This window comes from Cryptomeria japonica, chromosome 10 (assembly GCF_030272615.1).
Source record: "Cryptomeria japonica chromosome 10, Sugi_1.0, whole genome shotgun sequence".
Taxonomy (NCBI): domain Eukaryota; kingdom Viridiplantae; phylum Streptophyta; class Pinopsida; order Cupressales; family Cupressaceae; genus Cryptomeria; species Cryptomeria japonica.
The window spans coordinates 915,833,660-915,852,308 of NC_081414.1; the positions used below are offsets into that span (position 1 = coordinate 915,833,660).

Sequence of the window (18,649 nt, forward strand, 5' to 3'; positions counted from 1 at the left end):
TATTATGATGTAAGTAATGTGTAATATTTTAATACTTTTGTTCCCTCACTAGAAAATTTAAGTATTATGCAACCTAAATGATCTCAATACCTTTTGATAACCATAAATATTGTTATCTCTAACCTTTACATCTAGCATAGATGGACCAGCAGTTAAACAAAAAAAAATCTATTTGTTCTTATAAAGAAAAAATTATTATTAAAATACAATTTATATATACATATATTTTTTAGACTCTAATATTTGGGTAACTTGTCCTATAAAATGTAGTGCATCTAGTAATTTTTTTAACATGATTGGTGACACTAGTGCAACATGCCTTTTTATACCATGCAGGCTTGGGGGAGACTAGACCTTGTGACCTAATGCCTACCATAAGAAGCTCTTGCTAATTGAGTGAGGCCCCCAACCCAAAATACAACTTATATTCAACTTTAAATGATCAAAATTTCATTTGAAAATCCTTCAAATTTCATGGGAAATACAACATATTTATTCTAGTTTCCTTTCATATTTGTGATAATGTAAAGTTGTTGATTTCAAGAAATATGGTTAGATGGGTGCATAATTTAAAACTTAATTAGGAATATATGATTACTTGACCTCTGGTTGGGGATAGGGAATCTCGGGCTACTCTTGCTTTTCCTTTTGTTGATCAACATTATTCTTCCTTGTGTAAGAGTGATACTTTGGATTGGGTTTTTATCCTAAAGGATTTTACTTTGTTTGAAGTAGTTATTAGTTGTTAGATGCTAAAAAGAATGGGTTGTGAGATCTTTCTTTGTGGAAAAAGATATGGAATAATTTTTTTTGACCCACATGTAATTTATTTGTTTAGCTCCTTAGTCAAAAGGAATGTCTTGTTGGAGTAAATTAGATTTATTCTATTTAATCTAATTAAGTTTACTTAGGATAGATAAGTTGTCACATGAAACAATCATTTAATATTGTTCATGTTAGTTATCTTAGGTGTCATTCTAGATAGAGATTAGTCAACATTACGCATTTAATGTTGTTATAGGTGTTGGAAAATGAACACTCCAATGAGAAATTGTAGGTGATTGAAGGTATTGTCATTGATGGCAACCTTGCAATCATGTGATACCAGTGGGCACCGGCACAGGCAGACTCTACACCGGCATGCAGAACACTAGCACCGAAAGGAAGAATATTGGCACCTTGGCCGACAACAATTTTGTATTAATGTATTTTGTAATTAATTGTAAAATATTTTTGTAAGCCAACTTGGCAGATTGTAAAATGACTCATATATGTATGAGATCATTGTAAATCATTTAATATAAGGACATGATGTGAAATATGAATAAAAGGTAGAAGACCTAATATGCGAATTATTGGTTAAGGGTTTATGTATGTAGCAGAGCTTAAACCGGTACTGAATCAAGCATAACAGATGCTAATCTGAAGCAGTACAAGACATTGGATTGGTATAATCCATTTATGTAAGTCAGTGTGACTTCTTTTGTATTTGAGCAGTGAGCTCTAGGCACTTGGCCTTCCTGCATGTGCAGGCCCCTATTGTAAGTAGTAATATTCTCTTATTAGCTAGTAAGTGAATATTGTGGGTCACAAATCCCATCGAGGTTTTTCCCACACTGGGTTTCCTCGTTAAAATATTGTGTTATGGTGTACTTTTTATGTTGTGGTTGTTATTCTTATTTGCTGCATTATTTCTGGTACCGATACACAGTTTTAATATGTTTTTCATGTTATAAGTTAATAAATTTATAATACCAATCAGATACCAATTTACCCCCCCCTCCCTCTCAATATCTTTGGGAATCCTAACAATTGGTATCAGAGCTTGGTCCTCTATTTTCAAAAGCCTAACAGCTTGAGGAAGATCTTGACATTGGTAGAGATGGAAAACTTGAGAAAGCAATTGGAAATAGCTCTTTCAGACTATGATGCAGAAAAAGTAAAGAATATCAAACTTGAGGATGATCTGAAAGCTGCACAGGACATTATTCAAGGACTTCAAGAAAATTTCACTATTGCAAGAAATAAAAGAAGAGAACTTTATGAAAAGATGCAGAATGATGAAGATGAAAAAGAAACTATTAATTATCTGGTGAACAAGCTAAGACAAGAAAACACTACAATGAAGAATGAGATGCACGATGTGACTATGATATTTTGTAAAGAAAATGAAAATCAGAAGAAGAATGAAGAAGAATTGGTTAGAAGACTGAATGATGCTTGAAATGAAAACACATGACTCAGTCATGAAAATGATATGTTGAAAACAAATCTGATGCATACACAAAATGACAGAACTGAACTCATGAGATAGAAAGAAATGTTCGAGAATGAACTAACAGCTGGGTTAGTGCAGGATCAAGGGGGGCCAAATAGTGGCGATGTGAAAAAAATAGCCTTCCTCACTCGCCTAAAAATGCGAAAATCCATGTTGACTTTTTGCTTGGCCTAGTAATTAACTATGCAAATCGGATATCCATTTTTTATTTGTAATTTTAGTTTAAAAAATATATTATATGTTACATATTATATAATATATAATCTATTATTATATTATATAATATGTATTATATAATATATTATTATATTATATTATATTATAATATAATAATATATTATATAATACAATATTATATAATACAATATTATATTATATATAATATAATGTATTATTATATAATATATTATTATAATATTATATTATATTATTATATTATATTATATTATATTATATTATATTATATTATATTATATTATATTATATTATATTATATAATAATATATTATATAATACGTATTATATAATATATTATTATATTATATTATATTATATTATATTATAATAATATATTATATTATACATATTATATAATACAATATTATATTATATTATATATAATATAATATAATATTATAGTATATTATATTATATTATATTATATATTATAATATATATATAATATAATACAATAATAGAATACAATATGTATTATATTATATAATATATTATTATATTATATATGTTATTTAAAAATAATTTAAGTATACAAATCGGATATCCGATTTTCTGAGACTTTTATATTTCGACAGTGACAGCCCATGAGTCATTTTTAACTCACAGGCCACACAATTTCATCAAAATCTAATATCTGCTCTATCCAATATCCGGTGTTTTGACAAAAAATTGCAAAAAAATAGATTCAGAGGTAAGAATTTTATCGTTTTGAATCATTTTCATTCATTTTTTGTATTTTTTGTTAATGTTTATTTGATTTTTCATTGAAAACTAGGTTTTTTAAAATCAAATACCTAATTGTTTAAATTTGTTAACTAAATTTAATTGTTTACATTCAATTAGGTTAAAAATGGGGGATAACAATGAAAACACTGACCAACCACAACTGCAAAAACCAAACCCTCATTTGCCAAACCCCCCCCTCAATTCAAGATTTGATTGCACAAAATTTGAATGAATTGAGGGGGATTGCAGAAGTATATCATAGGATCCCTCCTCTAAACCCAATGTTTGATCCTCTCACGTCGATCATAAAAAGTATGGAAACCATGACTGAGGAGCATGATGCCGCCCTTTTGTGGCAAGATTCTATGAGGGAAAAATATGCAGATGGCTTGTTGTATAAGGATATCAAGGATCTTGAGATATCCAAAGCCGAAATTTCCTCATTGTTTGTCAATCCCCGTACTAGTAAGCCCGTAGATCCCAAAAAAAAAACTTTCTATTAAATGGTGCACAAATGATGGGATTGTGAAAAACTTTTGGGATTGTTGGTGGATGGTTTTCGACAAACCACCCAACAACAATCTTGACATCCCCTTGTATTTCATAAAAAAATTATATGCTGAGTTTGTTTTACACAAACATGTGAACTACTTTGACATCCAACCTTTCTAGGGTGTAGGTTTAGGTATGCCCCAAAATAGACCTGGGGCAGTCAGAGTAGTGTAGGGCCCGTATGTTCCCCCTCCTCCTATTGATCCCCCACCTGCAGTGCAGCATCCTGATATCATTTGTGAGGCGGCTATTCACTCTTTGAGTAGCCTTTTGGTTTCTCAGGCTGCATCAGTAGCTCAACCTACTCTAGATGGTAGCGGTGCATCCAGTGGCGTTGACACATCATCCTCAGCTCCACACATATGCGTACCCCATAGTTGTGTCATGTGTGGGCAAGTTGGACAGCCCATCAATCCTCTTGTGGACAGTGCAGATTATGAGGTGCATGAGATGCATGATGCACTAGATGTTATTACACAAATTGGAGGATACCCTAGGGAGTCCTCACATGCTAGAGGCGAGGAGGCACCATCATCATACATTGATGATGTAGTGGTAAGATTTGTATTTTCACAGTTCATGTTATATTTTAATTAAATATTTATAAATTAGATAATATTAGGTACTAATTTTTATTTACATGGTCTATTTAATAGTTGATGACCGAGGATGAGTTGAGATAGATTCAGGAGGGCACCTTGTCATCCATTTCATTTGGCCTTGATGGCTTGATGGTACATATATTATTGCACCTAGTCGTTTGTATTTTATTGTACATACATGCTCATCATTTATATTGGTATTAATTATATTGTGTAGTAACTTTCATGTATATCTTATTTTACTCTTGTAGGGCACAAGCAACATGAGTTCAGGGCAGTGTGATTTAGGATCTGGTAATGCAGTAGGAGACAAGGGAAAGGTAATTGAATGCAAATATGATTGAATGAATAGTTTAAATAACTTATAGTGATTATACATGTCTAGATATAGATTGATAGTTTCATATACTTGTTGTGTATATATATAGAGAATTCTTGGCTTCACATCCTTGATGACTACACCCAGTATACCTGAAGAAGAAGAAGAAGAGATGCCTCAAGTAGATGTGTGTTTATTTTATATTTTGATTAGTAGATATAATTTGTTATTATCAGTGACAATTATATGCTAACTTGTATCAATGTCATATTTTTGAACATATGTAGGTTGTGTATGAAAATATTCAAAACATACCTCCTCTACTGAAGACATACATCAATCTGAGTCCTGCAAAGCTTAAGAGAAAACGTGGAGATGAGGTAAACATGAGTAGTTCAATTATAGTTCATTTTTATGTTAACTTTTTGAATGTGAATCATATAATATAACTAATATTAATTGTGGTTTGTTTTTCTTGTGCAGCATCCTTCAGAGCTGAGCAGTGTGGCGAAGAGGATCGATTTTGATGATCCATCAATAGCTTAGGATGTTATAGATAGTTTTGGGATGCTTACATGTCTAGTTGGCATGTATATTTTGTATATGGACATACATTTTGTTTCAGTTGGTGTTTATGCCATATTTGTGTATGGACATACATTTGTAATCATTTGACATTTTTATATATACAGAAGTTGATATTCGATCATATAAATTGTTGCTCATCTGTGCATGGTGTTATCATGAAAATCTTTAATCTTCATTCCAATAATTAACAATGGTTAATAATGGCTATTTAATGAACAATACAATTCATTTCATGTCATCGTAAGTGTTGTTTTTATAATGAACAATATAATTCATTTAATGAACAATACAATTCATTTAAGGAACAATACAATTTATGAACAATACAATTCATTTAATCAACAATACAATACAATTCATTCAATGAACAATACAATTCATTTAATGAACAATACTTGATACAATTCATTATTACCCTAAGCATGCTCCTATTTTCCCCCCCCACTCGATCGAACGCTTGGGGTCATACCCTACCGGTGTCATCCCTTGAGTGCCCTAAGTGCTCAAAATTATCAAACTTTGACGAGCCCTAAGTCAAAATCCATGGCACTTGTGAATGATCCGTCTGAACCTAAGGGGCCACGAGAGGGGTCCCTACAAAAGCCTATATCGGTTTTTCAAGTTGCCCTACGGTTTTATTAGGGCAGCAATTTTTTGGTTGGCGAAAAAATCATCAATCTCACTCAATGGAATGTTGTCGTGTGGTCGATTTCTCGTTCTGCTCATCGCGATGACGAACCATCAGCTCTGACATGTCTAGTTAGGCATTATTACCCTATGCATGCTCCTATTTTTCCCCCCCACTCAATCCAACGCTTGCGGTCATACCCTACCGGTGTCGTCCCTTGAGCGCCCTAAGTGCTCAAAATTGTCAAACTTTGACGGGCCCTCAGTCGGAATCCGTGGCACCTGCGAATAATCCGTCTGAACCTACGGGGCCATGAGGGGGGTCCCTACAAAAGCCTATCTCGGTTTTTCAAGTTGCCCTACGGTTTTATTAGGGCAACAATTTTTCGGTTGGCGAAAAAATCGTCAGTCTCACTCAATGGAATGTTGTCGCGTGGCCGATTTCTTGTTCTACTCATCGTGATGACGAACCATCAGCTCTGACATGTCCAGTTATGCATTATTACCCTACGCATGCTCCTATTTTTCCCCCCACTTGATCAAACACTAGGGGTCATACCCTACCGGTGTCGTCCCTTTAGCACCTTAAGTGCTCAAAATTGTCAAACTTTGATGGGCCCTGAGTCAGAATCTATGGCACCTACAAATGATCTATCTAAACCTACAAGGCCACAATAGAGGTCCCTACAAAAGCCTATCTTGGTTTTTCAAGTTGCCCTACGGTTTTATTAGGGCAGCAATTTTTTGATTGGCGAAAAAATCATCAGTCTCACTCAATGGAATGTTGTTGTGTGGCCGATTTCTCATTCTGCTCATCATGATGACGAACCGTCGGCTCCGACATGTCCCCTACAGACACCATATGATCCCTATAGACACCATACGACCCCTAACGACACTCATATTGTGTCTTACGGGGTCGTAGAACACAATATGACCCCTAACGACATGATTTGGTGTCTTAAGGGGTCCTATGGTGTCGTTAGGGGTCATGGTGTCCGTAGGGGCCATATGGTGTCCTGGGACACCATAGGACCCCTTAAGACACCAAATAATGTTGTTAGGGGTCATATTGTGTCCTACGACCCCGTAAGACACAATATGATCCCTAACGACATGATTTGGTGTCTTAAGGGGTCCTATGGTGTCGTTAAGAGTCATATGGTATCCATATGGGTCATATGGTGTCCCATGAACCCTTTTGACCTCTTAGCACACCATATGACCCCTAATGAGACCATATTGGGTCGCTTTGGGTTATATTATGTCCTAAGGGGTCATATTGTGTCCTAAGGGGTCCTATGGTGTCCCAAGACACCATATGACCCCTACGGACACCATATGACCCCTAACGACACCATAGGACCCCTTAAGACACCAAATCATGTTGTTAGGGGTCATATGGTGTCCTAAGGGGTCATAGGCCACAATATGACCCCTTAGGACACAATATGATCCAAAGCGACCCAATATGGTGTCATTAGGGGTCATATGGTGTCCTAAGAGGTCATAAGGGTTCATGGGACACCATATGACCCCTTAGGACACCATATGACCCCTAACAACATGATTTGGTGTCTTAAGGGGTCCTATGGTGTCCCAAGACACCATATGACCCCTAACGACACCATAAGACCCCTTAAGACACCAAATTGTGTCGTTAGGGGTCATATGCTCTCTCTCTCTCTCTCTCTCTTTATCTCTCTCCTCCTCTCTCTCCTCCTCCTCTCTCTCTCTCTCTCTCTCTCTCTCTCTCTCTCTCTCTCTCTCTCTCTCTCTCTCTCTCCCCCTCTCATTCTCTCTCTCTCTTTCTAAAATATAACTAATAAAATCCGATATCCGATCTAATCAGATATCAGATTTCTGCCATGTGGTAGTTTACTAGATAAATGGTGGCAACGGGAAATTCTTTGGGGACCACAAATTTTTGTAATAAAATCGGATATCGGATTTTATCAGATATCTGATATTTGTAGTCAAATTTTCAAATTTCAAATTTTCACTCGGGAATGCTTTGGTATTTGGCTTGGAAGTGACAAGCCTTGAAAGTCAACTGAAAAAACGTGTTTTTCAGTATTCCTTGATTTTCCAGACTTTACACTGGTGGCTGACGACTTTTTTTGTAGCCAAAATTGATAAAACTAAAAGGGTTTTTTAAGGACGTTCCCAGATTTCCAACAATATAAGGTTTGTCTTATTTCGACTTTAATAAATAATTATTATTTATTTTCTAATTAAATTCTAACAATAATCTTGATTGAAAAACACTCATAACTTTCAAACGATATAACATTTTTTCAAACCGAAACATGCGTCACATCCTATGCTTCATCTACTATAGGGAAAAATTAAAAAATTTAAATTTCATAAGGTTTTGACCAAGTTAAGGTGGTCAGACGTAGGAGTTTTTGAATTTCTGAAAAGCTGTAGTAAAAAATTCATAAATAATTATTTAATTTAAAAAAAAATTTAAAAAAATATGTGTCACATCCGAACATGAGTCTAATACTTATATTATAAATATTATAAAAAAATATTAAGATTTGATTGTGATTAGGGTGGTCAAACATACGTCTACTTCTTTTTTTTTCCTGAAATTTTAGTACCATTGCATTGAAATTTGAAATTTTCATCAAATAGGATTTTTTTTCTTGAAAAAACAACTAGTAGCTTAGAAACTACATTCAATTTTCTATATATTCTCTTCTTACATATTTTAAAAATAATGTTCACAACTTATTCAAATTTTCATGTCAAGTTGCATAACTCTGATTTTCTGAAATTTCATTGCCACTTAAGGGCTTGTTTTGGCACACCATGATCCTACACATACCTAGCTGCAAATCAACACAAGAAGAAATTCAAGAAAAGTTTAGAAGAACTTGTTGACATGCTGAATAATTAGAAACCTAATGGTGATACAAATGGCCTTGGCTTTGAAGTTGGTGAAAGCTCTAGTACTTCAAACAATCATGACCATAGCAAACCGGTAAGACAACCTAATGCTTATAAATTCAATGGGAAATGCTTTAACTATAACAAGTATGGTCATAGAGCAAATCAGTGTAGATCTAGAAATTATCAGAACACTAATACACCCTCCGGTCAATGCTCTAAGTGGAACAAAATTGGTCATAATTCAGAAAATTGCAGAATGAATGTAAGATGTTATGTTGGTGGAAGATTTGGACACCTATCTAATCAATGTAGAACACATACCAGCATAGGATATGGGAAAGCTATTAAAAAAAAAACAATGTGACTTGTTACACTTGTAACAAGATTGGACATATTGCAAAATTTTGTAGAAGTAAGGGACCACTGGCAAACAACAAAGGTCCTAGCTTGAAAGGTAAAGAAAAGGTTGAAGAGGTAAAGAAAGAATTCTCAAAACAATGGATCAAAAAGTCAGATTAGAATGTTGATGGGAATACTCCTCCATCGACAGAACAGAGTATCACTCCACCAGCAAGAGACTCTTCATCTAACTGAAGGAAAATCCTTTGGGGGTTTAGCAATAGATTGAAAAACATGTTATAATACCCTCGGTTGATGGTAAGAAGTTGAATTACTTCTATACCGGCAGATGAGTTAAGTTGTGACTTAGACCGGCAAGCATTAAATGTGGTGGTTGGAGAAAATAACATTATAAAGCAAGTGTTTTGGCTCCTTTTTCATTCACCGAGCATTCAAATCTTTGAGAGCGCAAAATTCCTAAGCGAAGGAATCCTTAGCGAAGAAGTGGATCAGTTCATCCAAGCATTCATCCTAAAGGCAGATTGAGGTATTTATAATCATGGCATCCTCATCCACTCCTGAATTTATTGCAAACCCTACTATGATTGAAGTAATCAAGCGCCCTAGACCTGTATTCAAGCTTGTTCCCGAAATTGCAAAGAAAGAAGATACCATAGGTGCATTTTCTCAAATTCCTAAGGGAGTAGTATATGCTGAAGACCCTAGGATATAGATACATTGTCATATAGAGGAATTAGGTGATGATGAGATCAAAAATATGTATAGGACTGTGATTTGTGATGAATCTGGAAATATCAAGTCGGAACATAAGATAGTGGAAATCCTAGGTTTTACTGAAATCCTTAGTATCCTAGATTTTCCCAAGGATATCATAAGAATTGTGCTAAGAAGAGTTCATGGGGAATTATTTTGGTTGGATTTGATTCATAAGATCACCAAGGAAGTCATTAAGGCAGTAACAGGGTTACCTTCCACTGGTAGCAGACCTGACAAAACCAAAAGAGTCTCAAATGACACAGTGATAGATCTAACCGGTGCTACTTTTGACAAAAGGTCTCTAAGGGTAAATGATGTGAAGGACATAAATATCAAATTTATCAGTATGATCTTAGGCTACAAAGATACACATGCAAATAGGTTAAACTCAGTGTCAAGCCTATGTATCAAAAGAGCATATGACATGGTTAACAATAATGCTAGAATAGATGTATGTGAATGTCTCAAAGATGAATTGATAGATAATCTAGGAAAGATAAAGGGAGATAAGAAAGGAACATTTAGATTTGGAAACTTACTTGTATGTTTACTACTATACATTACAAAACAAGTACCTGGTATTGGTGTAAGAGATTTTGGTTTTGACATACCGGTAGGAAAGCAACTATTGGATCTATTGAACAAAATGGGAGATAACAAGGAGAAAAACCTAAATGAACATTTTAGATAAATATCAGAAAGAAATTTGCTTTGTTATTAAGAAAGATGAAATTTGGATGAAGGCAGTTATCCCTAGGACTATCTGGGTAACTGAAATGGGCTATGAAATAGATGATAACATCATAGAAACATATGCAAAAGCCATCCTTGAAGCTCCAAAAGAACCCACTAAGAAAATCTTTAGAAATGTTGAAACAATTGAAAGTGGAATTAAGTCAAGGAAAAGGGTTAAGAAGGTTGAAGCAACAGTAAGGAAAGGAACCCGACAGGCAAAGGCAATTAAGGAAGATGTACTAAAACAAACTGGTATAAAAGAAAGTGAGTTGGAAGAACTTCAACCGGAAGCTCATCTTTCACCAGTTGGAACTTCCTCTGAGAATGATATACCAACGATATTTAAAAGGGTAGAAAGGAAAAGAAAACCCTCACCGAAACCCTCATCTACACCTAAGAAAACAAGGCAAAAGCAATAGGCAATGAGGCGTCCAGTGAAAAAGATGAATCCTAAGAAGAAGAAGGTAAAACAAGAGATTGCTCCACTGGATAAACTCTTAAGTGAAATAACTAAAGATGGAAATTTGAAAAACATAAGCAAACTGTACAATACACTTTTTGCTGACGACAAAGAAAGCATAGAGAACAATGTAATTTTACACTTAGATATATATAAGAAATTTTTTATGGAACTAGTTGATGAGATACAAAATGAACTATATAGAAGACTAGAAGCCAAACGGGTAGCTATTGTTGAGCTGGATAAGAAAATAAAAATTGAAAAGCTACTTGCAGTACATCCAGTCAACTCACCGGAAGAGATTGATCAATTGATTAGTGAGGCAAACCGGATTGTATTCTCAACAACTCACTAGCATGTAGCACTGATGGTAGGTAGAGTGAATGAAGTCTCTGAGGAAATAGCAGATGCATGGGATATATTCTTTGTAGAAAAAGAGAAACAGGAAGAATTACTAAGACACAAAACTATCAGAGTATATCAAAAGGACAAGGATAAGGGGAAAGGTAAGGTAGGTGGACCTCCCAACCTTAAAATAACTGATAATGTGCTCCCACCTCCTTCGAATACTCCACCAACACAAACTACACATAGTCAACTAGCCACTGAGAGTATGGAGACTCCACTAAAGGATACAAATCCTGAATCTGAAATTTTGTATGCTATAAGTATAGATACTCAAGAAGTAAATGTTGTCATTGATAGAGAAACCACTATGGATAAGAAGGAAGAAGTGACTACTAAGTCACCAGCTGCAGATGAGAGCACAAAGTCACAAAAACCGGTAGAGGTATGTACAGAAAAACAGGGAATGGATAGCACAGAGGCAAATACACAGAAACTGGAAGTACAAATAGACACTACATCTGAGAAACCGGTAGCTGAGAGCTTAGAGAAACCATCTAAGCCACTGGAACGAAACAAGTTAATGTTCAAGTTCAAACTGAGATAGTGCCATCGGCAAGAATTGACAAACCAAAACCTTTTCTGATAGAAATGCATACCCAAATAGATCCTCCTAAGAAATAGGGAAGCAAGGTTATCACTACAACTAGCCGTATGGAAATCATAAAAGCAGTTGGACAAACATCTCGTACTTCTATAGCAGAATTTTGGCCTACAAATGTAACAGAGGTCTTATTGGAATCAATAAAGAAACTTACAGAATGTAATGCAAAGGCCTATAAGGCTATTGATGATGCAATTCCCATTCTTAAACTGATAGCTCCTAAGTGCATTGTAGATAATACAGATTCTTTAGGTCAACTAGACACATTGTCTAAGTTCATCACCGGCAACATTTTGACTATTGATCAAATAAATGAGGACACATTTAAGGAGAGAATGATTAAGGAGAAAGAGAAATTCTCTGAGGAAATTGTAAAGAAGAACAAGGAGAAAATGGATACCTTATTACCGGAACTTGAAGAGATAATTTTTTATTTCAAGAAACTGTATAGAGACACTTGTAAAACAAATATTCTAACAGAAGATCTAGACAAAGAAATCAGCAAAGCACAAGATGAGATTAACAATATTGCTAACAATCTGATAGGCACATCAGATTCATTTTTGGAGATAGAAAAGAAAATTGCAGATCTTGAAGAGAAAATTAAGAAGTTTGAAAAAGATAAAGAGAAAATAAAGAATCTAGGTAGGACTCCACTAATAGCGAATGACAACCTTTGTCATTGATGTCAAAGGGGGATTAGTGAGATGAGAAAAATGATCAGAATAGGACATCATCAACTCAGGGGGAGCAGCACACATTTTGGTAAGACAATTTTGGCAAACCATTTTTGGATTTTTCTCATGAGTGTTGCCATCAATGCCAAAGGGGGAGATTGTTGGCAAATGCACACTCCAATGATAAATTGTAGGTGAGTGAAGGTATTTTCATTGATGGCAACCTTGCAATCATGTGATACTGGCAGGCACCGGCACAGGCAAACTCTACACCGGCATGCAGAACACCGGCACCGAAAGGAAGAATACTGGCACCTTGGCCGACAACAATTTTGTATTAATATATTTTGCAATTAATTGTAAAATGACTCATATATGTATGAGATCATTGTAAATCATTTAATATAAGGACATGATGTGAAATATGAATAGAAGGTAGCAGACCTAATATGTGAATTAGGTTAAGGGTTTATGTATGTAGTAGAGCTTAAACCGGTATTGAATTAGGCATAATAGATGCTAATCTAAAGCAGTACAAGACATTGGATTTGTATAATCCATTTTTGTAATTCAGTGTGACTTCTTTTGTATTTGAGCAGTGAGCTCTAGGCACTTGGCCTTCCTGCATGTGCAGTCCCCTATTGTAAGCAATAATATTCTCTTATTGGCTAGTAAGTGAATATTGTGGGTCACAAATCCCACCAAGGTTTTTCCCACACCGGGTTTCCCCGTTAAAATATTGTGCTATGGTGTACCTTTCATGTTGTGGTTGTTATTCTTATTTGCTGCATTATTTTTGGTTTACCAATACATGGTTTTAATATGCTTTTCATGTTATAAGTTAAGAAATTTATTATACCGGTTAGATACTGATTCAACCCCCCCCTCTCAATATCTTTGGGAATCCTAACAATAGGGTAGTCAAGTACCTACTCCATCTTTCTTGCCTATATAAGCAAGCTCATTTGTACAATGTAATATATCAATTCATTATCATTTCATAGCAATCTATTGTAGGCAAGTCTCAATCTTTTCTCTTCAATCTCATTGATCTTTATTTCTCAAGTTGCAACATTCTCATGTGTGTGGTTGGATAGTTTCTTAGTTCGATCCCTTGAAGTTTGGCCAACTTGATGATGGGATCCTAATCTCTCCAACATGTCTTGATTGGCAAAATCTTATAAAGTAGGAATTTCAAGAACCCTCTAATCTATTCTTTGTGGGTTTCATGAGGAAAATTATTCTAACCTTTTATTTGAATGTCCCTTGTCTATGGGTCTTTGGGTACATTGGTGGAGCTGTTGGAATCATCCTTTTTTCATGCTACTTCTTTGTTTGACTTCTAGGATCAATTGGGTCACTCCTACTACCACTTCATTTCTTGAGATGGCTCTGGATATTGGTCCTATTTTTCTTTTATGATAACTTTGGTTAGAAGGGAATTGTCCTATTTTGTAGGGACATTGAAACCTCATTGAGTATGTTTAGTATAAGATTTTAAATTTATTTAAAGACATGAGCTTGCTGCTAAATTTTATTTTGATCACACTATTACTCCTACTAATTACCCAATTGTTAAGAATTTGGGTGTTGGTAACTTTCTTGTTTCTACTATTTCAAAGCCCCAAACTCATCCTCCTTGAAAGTTTAACAAAGTTTTTCATTGGAAACCTCCTCCTAATGTTATTTTTAAATTTAACACTAATGGTTCCTCTAGGGATAATCCTAGTTCAACTAGGATTGAAGGTGTTGGCCATGATAGTTTTGACTCTGTTTAGTTCTTTTTTATCTATGGTTATTGGATTTAGTACCAATAATCAAATGCAAGCTCGTCTCTTCTTATTGCTTGGCAAAAAGCTTGTGCATTTTGTTGGAAGCATGGTAATGATGAGATGAATTCTATGATTTTAGCTTTAATTTTGAATATCAAGAATTCTAAGAGTTCTTCTTGACATCTTGCTTCTTTATTTGATCAAATTAATGATTTATCTCCATCTCCTTTCTTCATATCCCCCGAGAATGGAATTTAGTTGTTGATTCTCTAGTCAAATGGGCTTCAAACATCCTTAGAGAATGGAATGTCTATGAATGGGATTATTTTTCTCTTTGATCAAGCTAACCAATCTTTATATCTTCTTTAGAATGATGTAGGCTAATCACTCAACTTCATTATTGTATTTTTTAGGGTCATGTGTTCTTAAAGTTAGTTATATTGTGCAAGATCTTTTTTCCTCCTCCACGTTTTCCTTAGTGTGATAGCTATGACTATCTAGAAATCCATTTGTATTCACCTTAGAATTATTCCTTAATATATTTTATTCCTTTTTGCGCAAAAACAATTAAAAGTAAAATACTCCAATGTAAACATTGTTACCCCAATAGTTGTACACATAAGAACTAGCAATTCCAACTTGGTGTGTAATGGATATGTCGAAGAATTGTGAAACGTTAATTGGAAAAAATGTTGGACTATTTTTTGCATACATTTGTGCAACACATGAGGTCAATTGGTAGGCCATTATCAAATATTTTATTTGTGTAAAAAAGGTTTGAATGTAGAAGTGGTAGCTTCATATCAACTATGAATCAACTTATAGGGATCCAAACAAGATTGAAACAAAACCTCTAAATTAGGAAGATAATCAAGCTTCGTTGCCAATAGGCTTATGCTATGTTTGAGAGAGAGAGAGAGAGAGAGAGAGAGAGAGAGGAATATGGAGAGGAGAGGGAGAGATCAAGAAGGAGAGGAGAGGGAGAGATCAAGAAGGAGAGGAGAGAGGGATGGGAAGAGGTGAAAAATATAAATATAAAGTGGGAGAGAGTGGGAGATAATGAGAGAGGGGAAAGAGAGAGAGAAGAGTGGAAGAGAGGGGGAGAGGGAGCTTAATATATAGAGGGAGATACATAGCTAAATGTAGAGAGAGAGAGAGAGAGAGAGAGAGAGAGAGAGAGAGAGAGAGAGAGAGAGAGAGAGAGAGAGAGGAATATGGAGAGGAGAGGGAGAGATCAAGAAGGAGAGGAGAGAGGGATGGGCAAAGGTGAAAAATATAAATATAAAGTGGGAGAGAGTGGGAGATAATGAGAGAGGGGAAAGAGAGAGAGAGAAGAGTGGAAGAGAGGGGGAGAGAGAGCTTAATATATAGAGGGAGATACATAGCTAAATGTAGAGAGAGAGAGAGAGAGAGAGAGAGAGATGGGAAGAGGTGAAAAATATAAATATAAAGTGGGAGAGAGTGGGAGATAATGAGAGAGGGGAAAGAGAGAGAGAAGAGTGGAAGAGAGGGGGAGAGAGAGCTTAATATATAGAGGGAGATACATAGCTAAATGTAGAGAGAGAGAGAGAGAGAGAGAGAGAGAGAGAGAGAGAGAGAGAGAGAGAGAGAGAGAGAGTAATATGGAGAGAGACCAAATCATTATATGTCAAGCAAGAGTAAAGTGTGTTGTCTATATCATTTGTACAACTATAAAGCCACTCTAAGAATGGGGTCAATCTAGGAGAGTTTGATCGAAAATAAAAATATAACAATTAAACAAGTTACATCAATTTATTATCAATCGGTTCATTTTATCAATTTATAAATCACTTCCGCATGTCAAAACATTCTTTGTAATAGATAGAATCATTCTTTGTAATAGATAGAATCAATCTCACAAAACACATTTAACAAATAAAACTCTATAGTACACCAAACTTATGAACAATATTAAACCTAAAAGACTAAATCCTTTCATCCTTTTACATTTAATTTCTTAATTTTTAAAATAATAATTAACTTTTCTAATTCATGTTTCCAATGCTTAGCTATTTAGATTAATTAACAAAAAAGTTCCATCTTCATTGAGTTTTATTATAATAACGATAAATAAAATAATCAAACATGTTGAGTTGTAATATACAACTTTAAAATTATTAGGCATATGGTGGGTTGTACCTGGTTCCAAGTGTATCTACACAACTACATTAATAATTGGGACAAAAATGTAAGCCCTACAAAATGAAGTTGTTAGATTGTGATGGAGAAGGCATTACCGAAGGGGAAATGGAGTGACATAACACAATACATTTGTTACATCATCTTAAAACTCTTAAGTGTTTATTTGTTGTGATTAATAGAATATGATCTTACAACATGTCCAAGAAATAGCTCACTATCTCACGTATAATTTGTAATGCCAGTTTTGATATGATAGCATGTTATTTGAAATTGTTGAAGCCAATATTTCCATAAAAATATACTATTCATCGGACCTTCCAAGCGATAAATGTACAATGGATGCAATATAAATATAATAAAAACAACAAATAAATAAAATTACATGGTGCACTTGAAGATAGAACACCTATTAAGATATGGTTTCCTAGCTATTAGTATCATACTCATCGCTGAAGCTATTTCGCATAGAATATATTAAGTTTGGACATCTACAGTTGCTTTTGCTCTTGTTAAATTTCATCGTTCCTCTCTTAAATATTATCTAAATTAATATCTAAATTAATAGATGGCTTTGATTTATTGATTTGAATATAATAGAACTTTTTTTTTTCCACCATTCCTCTCTTCTCTTCTCTTCAATTTCAGTCAATATGTTTCTCTTGGCTTTTCTAGTGAAGATGAAGATGATGCTAATAGCGTTACTATTGCTGCTGAGTATGACTATAGTGGAATGCTGTAGGCGTGATGGAGAGAGAATCCTTGCATTAAGGAATCCCACTGGATACTTCCACAAGTGCTATCAGGAACACACTCAGACTATGGAAAGTCAGGGGTTTAATACCCACAGTGACGCACTTTGAATGGATTTCAAAAGGATGAAGATAGAGGAGGACCCATTGCATGCAGTTTTCAAGGCAGAGTGAGTGGACAAACATCCATTTTGTTGTCCCATCGTTTACATAGCATAGATTACATTATAGGAAATGAATCAATGGTTGTAGACAATGTAAACTGTCCATCTATGGTCTTGGATCGTTCATGGACAAATTGAGTAAGATAAGTTTTTGATATAATAATATTTTCTATTATGACAACAAAATCTATTTTATCAATGACATACTTATAGTGGATGATTATAATATTTAAGTTGTTAATAAATATATTTATGCATTTTTATATAACATTCATAAATTCATGTGTTGAAGTATGTCTACATATTGACTAACATTTGGTTTTCTTTTTATTTATGTACAGATTTGTTATTATTAATGATATATAATATAAATGTATTGCTAAACTAAATCTTACAACCACAAATACTACACCAACAATTTACCCCTGACCAGCTATTGACCACTCTCCCATATGGAAAAGATATTTATACCTGATTGGAATTCTTGTAGAATTGAGTAAGTATACTTAATCTAATACAAGTAAAAGAGTGATATTAACGTCATCTAAACATAGAAACTATTGCCTAAGCTTTCCCAGCAGCTGTCTAGAATGTATAAACTCTTTCCTAAAAATATACCCAGTCTTCGTTCTAGGATCCTAATTGCAACAACAAATTTTCTTTTATTCTATATTTCTATCATAACTTACTCTTCTTTTGTTTAGTTTTTTCTCTTAAAATCATAACTTTCTTGTGTAGCAAACTCAACCGGACATGCAAATTCTTTTGAATACCGTGAAGCTTTTCATTAGATTCTCATCTTGATAGTTCCTTGTACGCACCTGAACTGGAACATGGATATAGATCACCAGGTTGACCATTAATTGTAAAAGCGTCTGATACATTTGGCCCACCGCCTGTACGAATCGCCTCATTGATGACATCAATGGGATTGCTGTTCCACCATTCTCCTGTTCAACAGAATTACCCCTACATGA

At 34.6% G+C, this 18,649-nt stretch overlaps 1 protein-coding gene across 1 annotated transcript in view; it reads right to left on the reverse strand.

Annotated features, from left to right (window-relative positions):
• Window positions 1–18,649, reverse strand: part of LOC131036209 (laccase-12-like) — a 62,426-nt gene that overhangs the window by 26,439 nt on the left and 17,338 nt on the right. Inside the window, exon 12 of the mRNA XM_059213003.1 lies at window positions 18,494–18,622. Coding sequence (XP_059068986.1) covers window positions 18,494–18,622 — 129 coding nt within the window. The remainder of the gene's footprint in view (window positions 1–18,493; window positions 18,623–18,649) is intronic.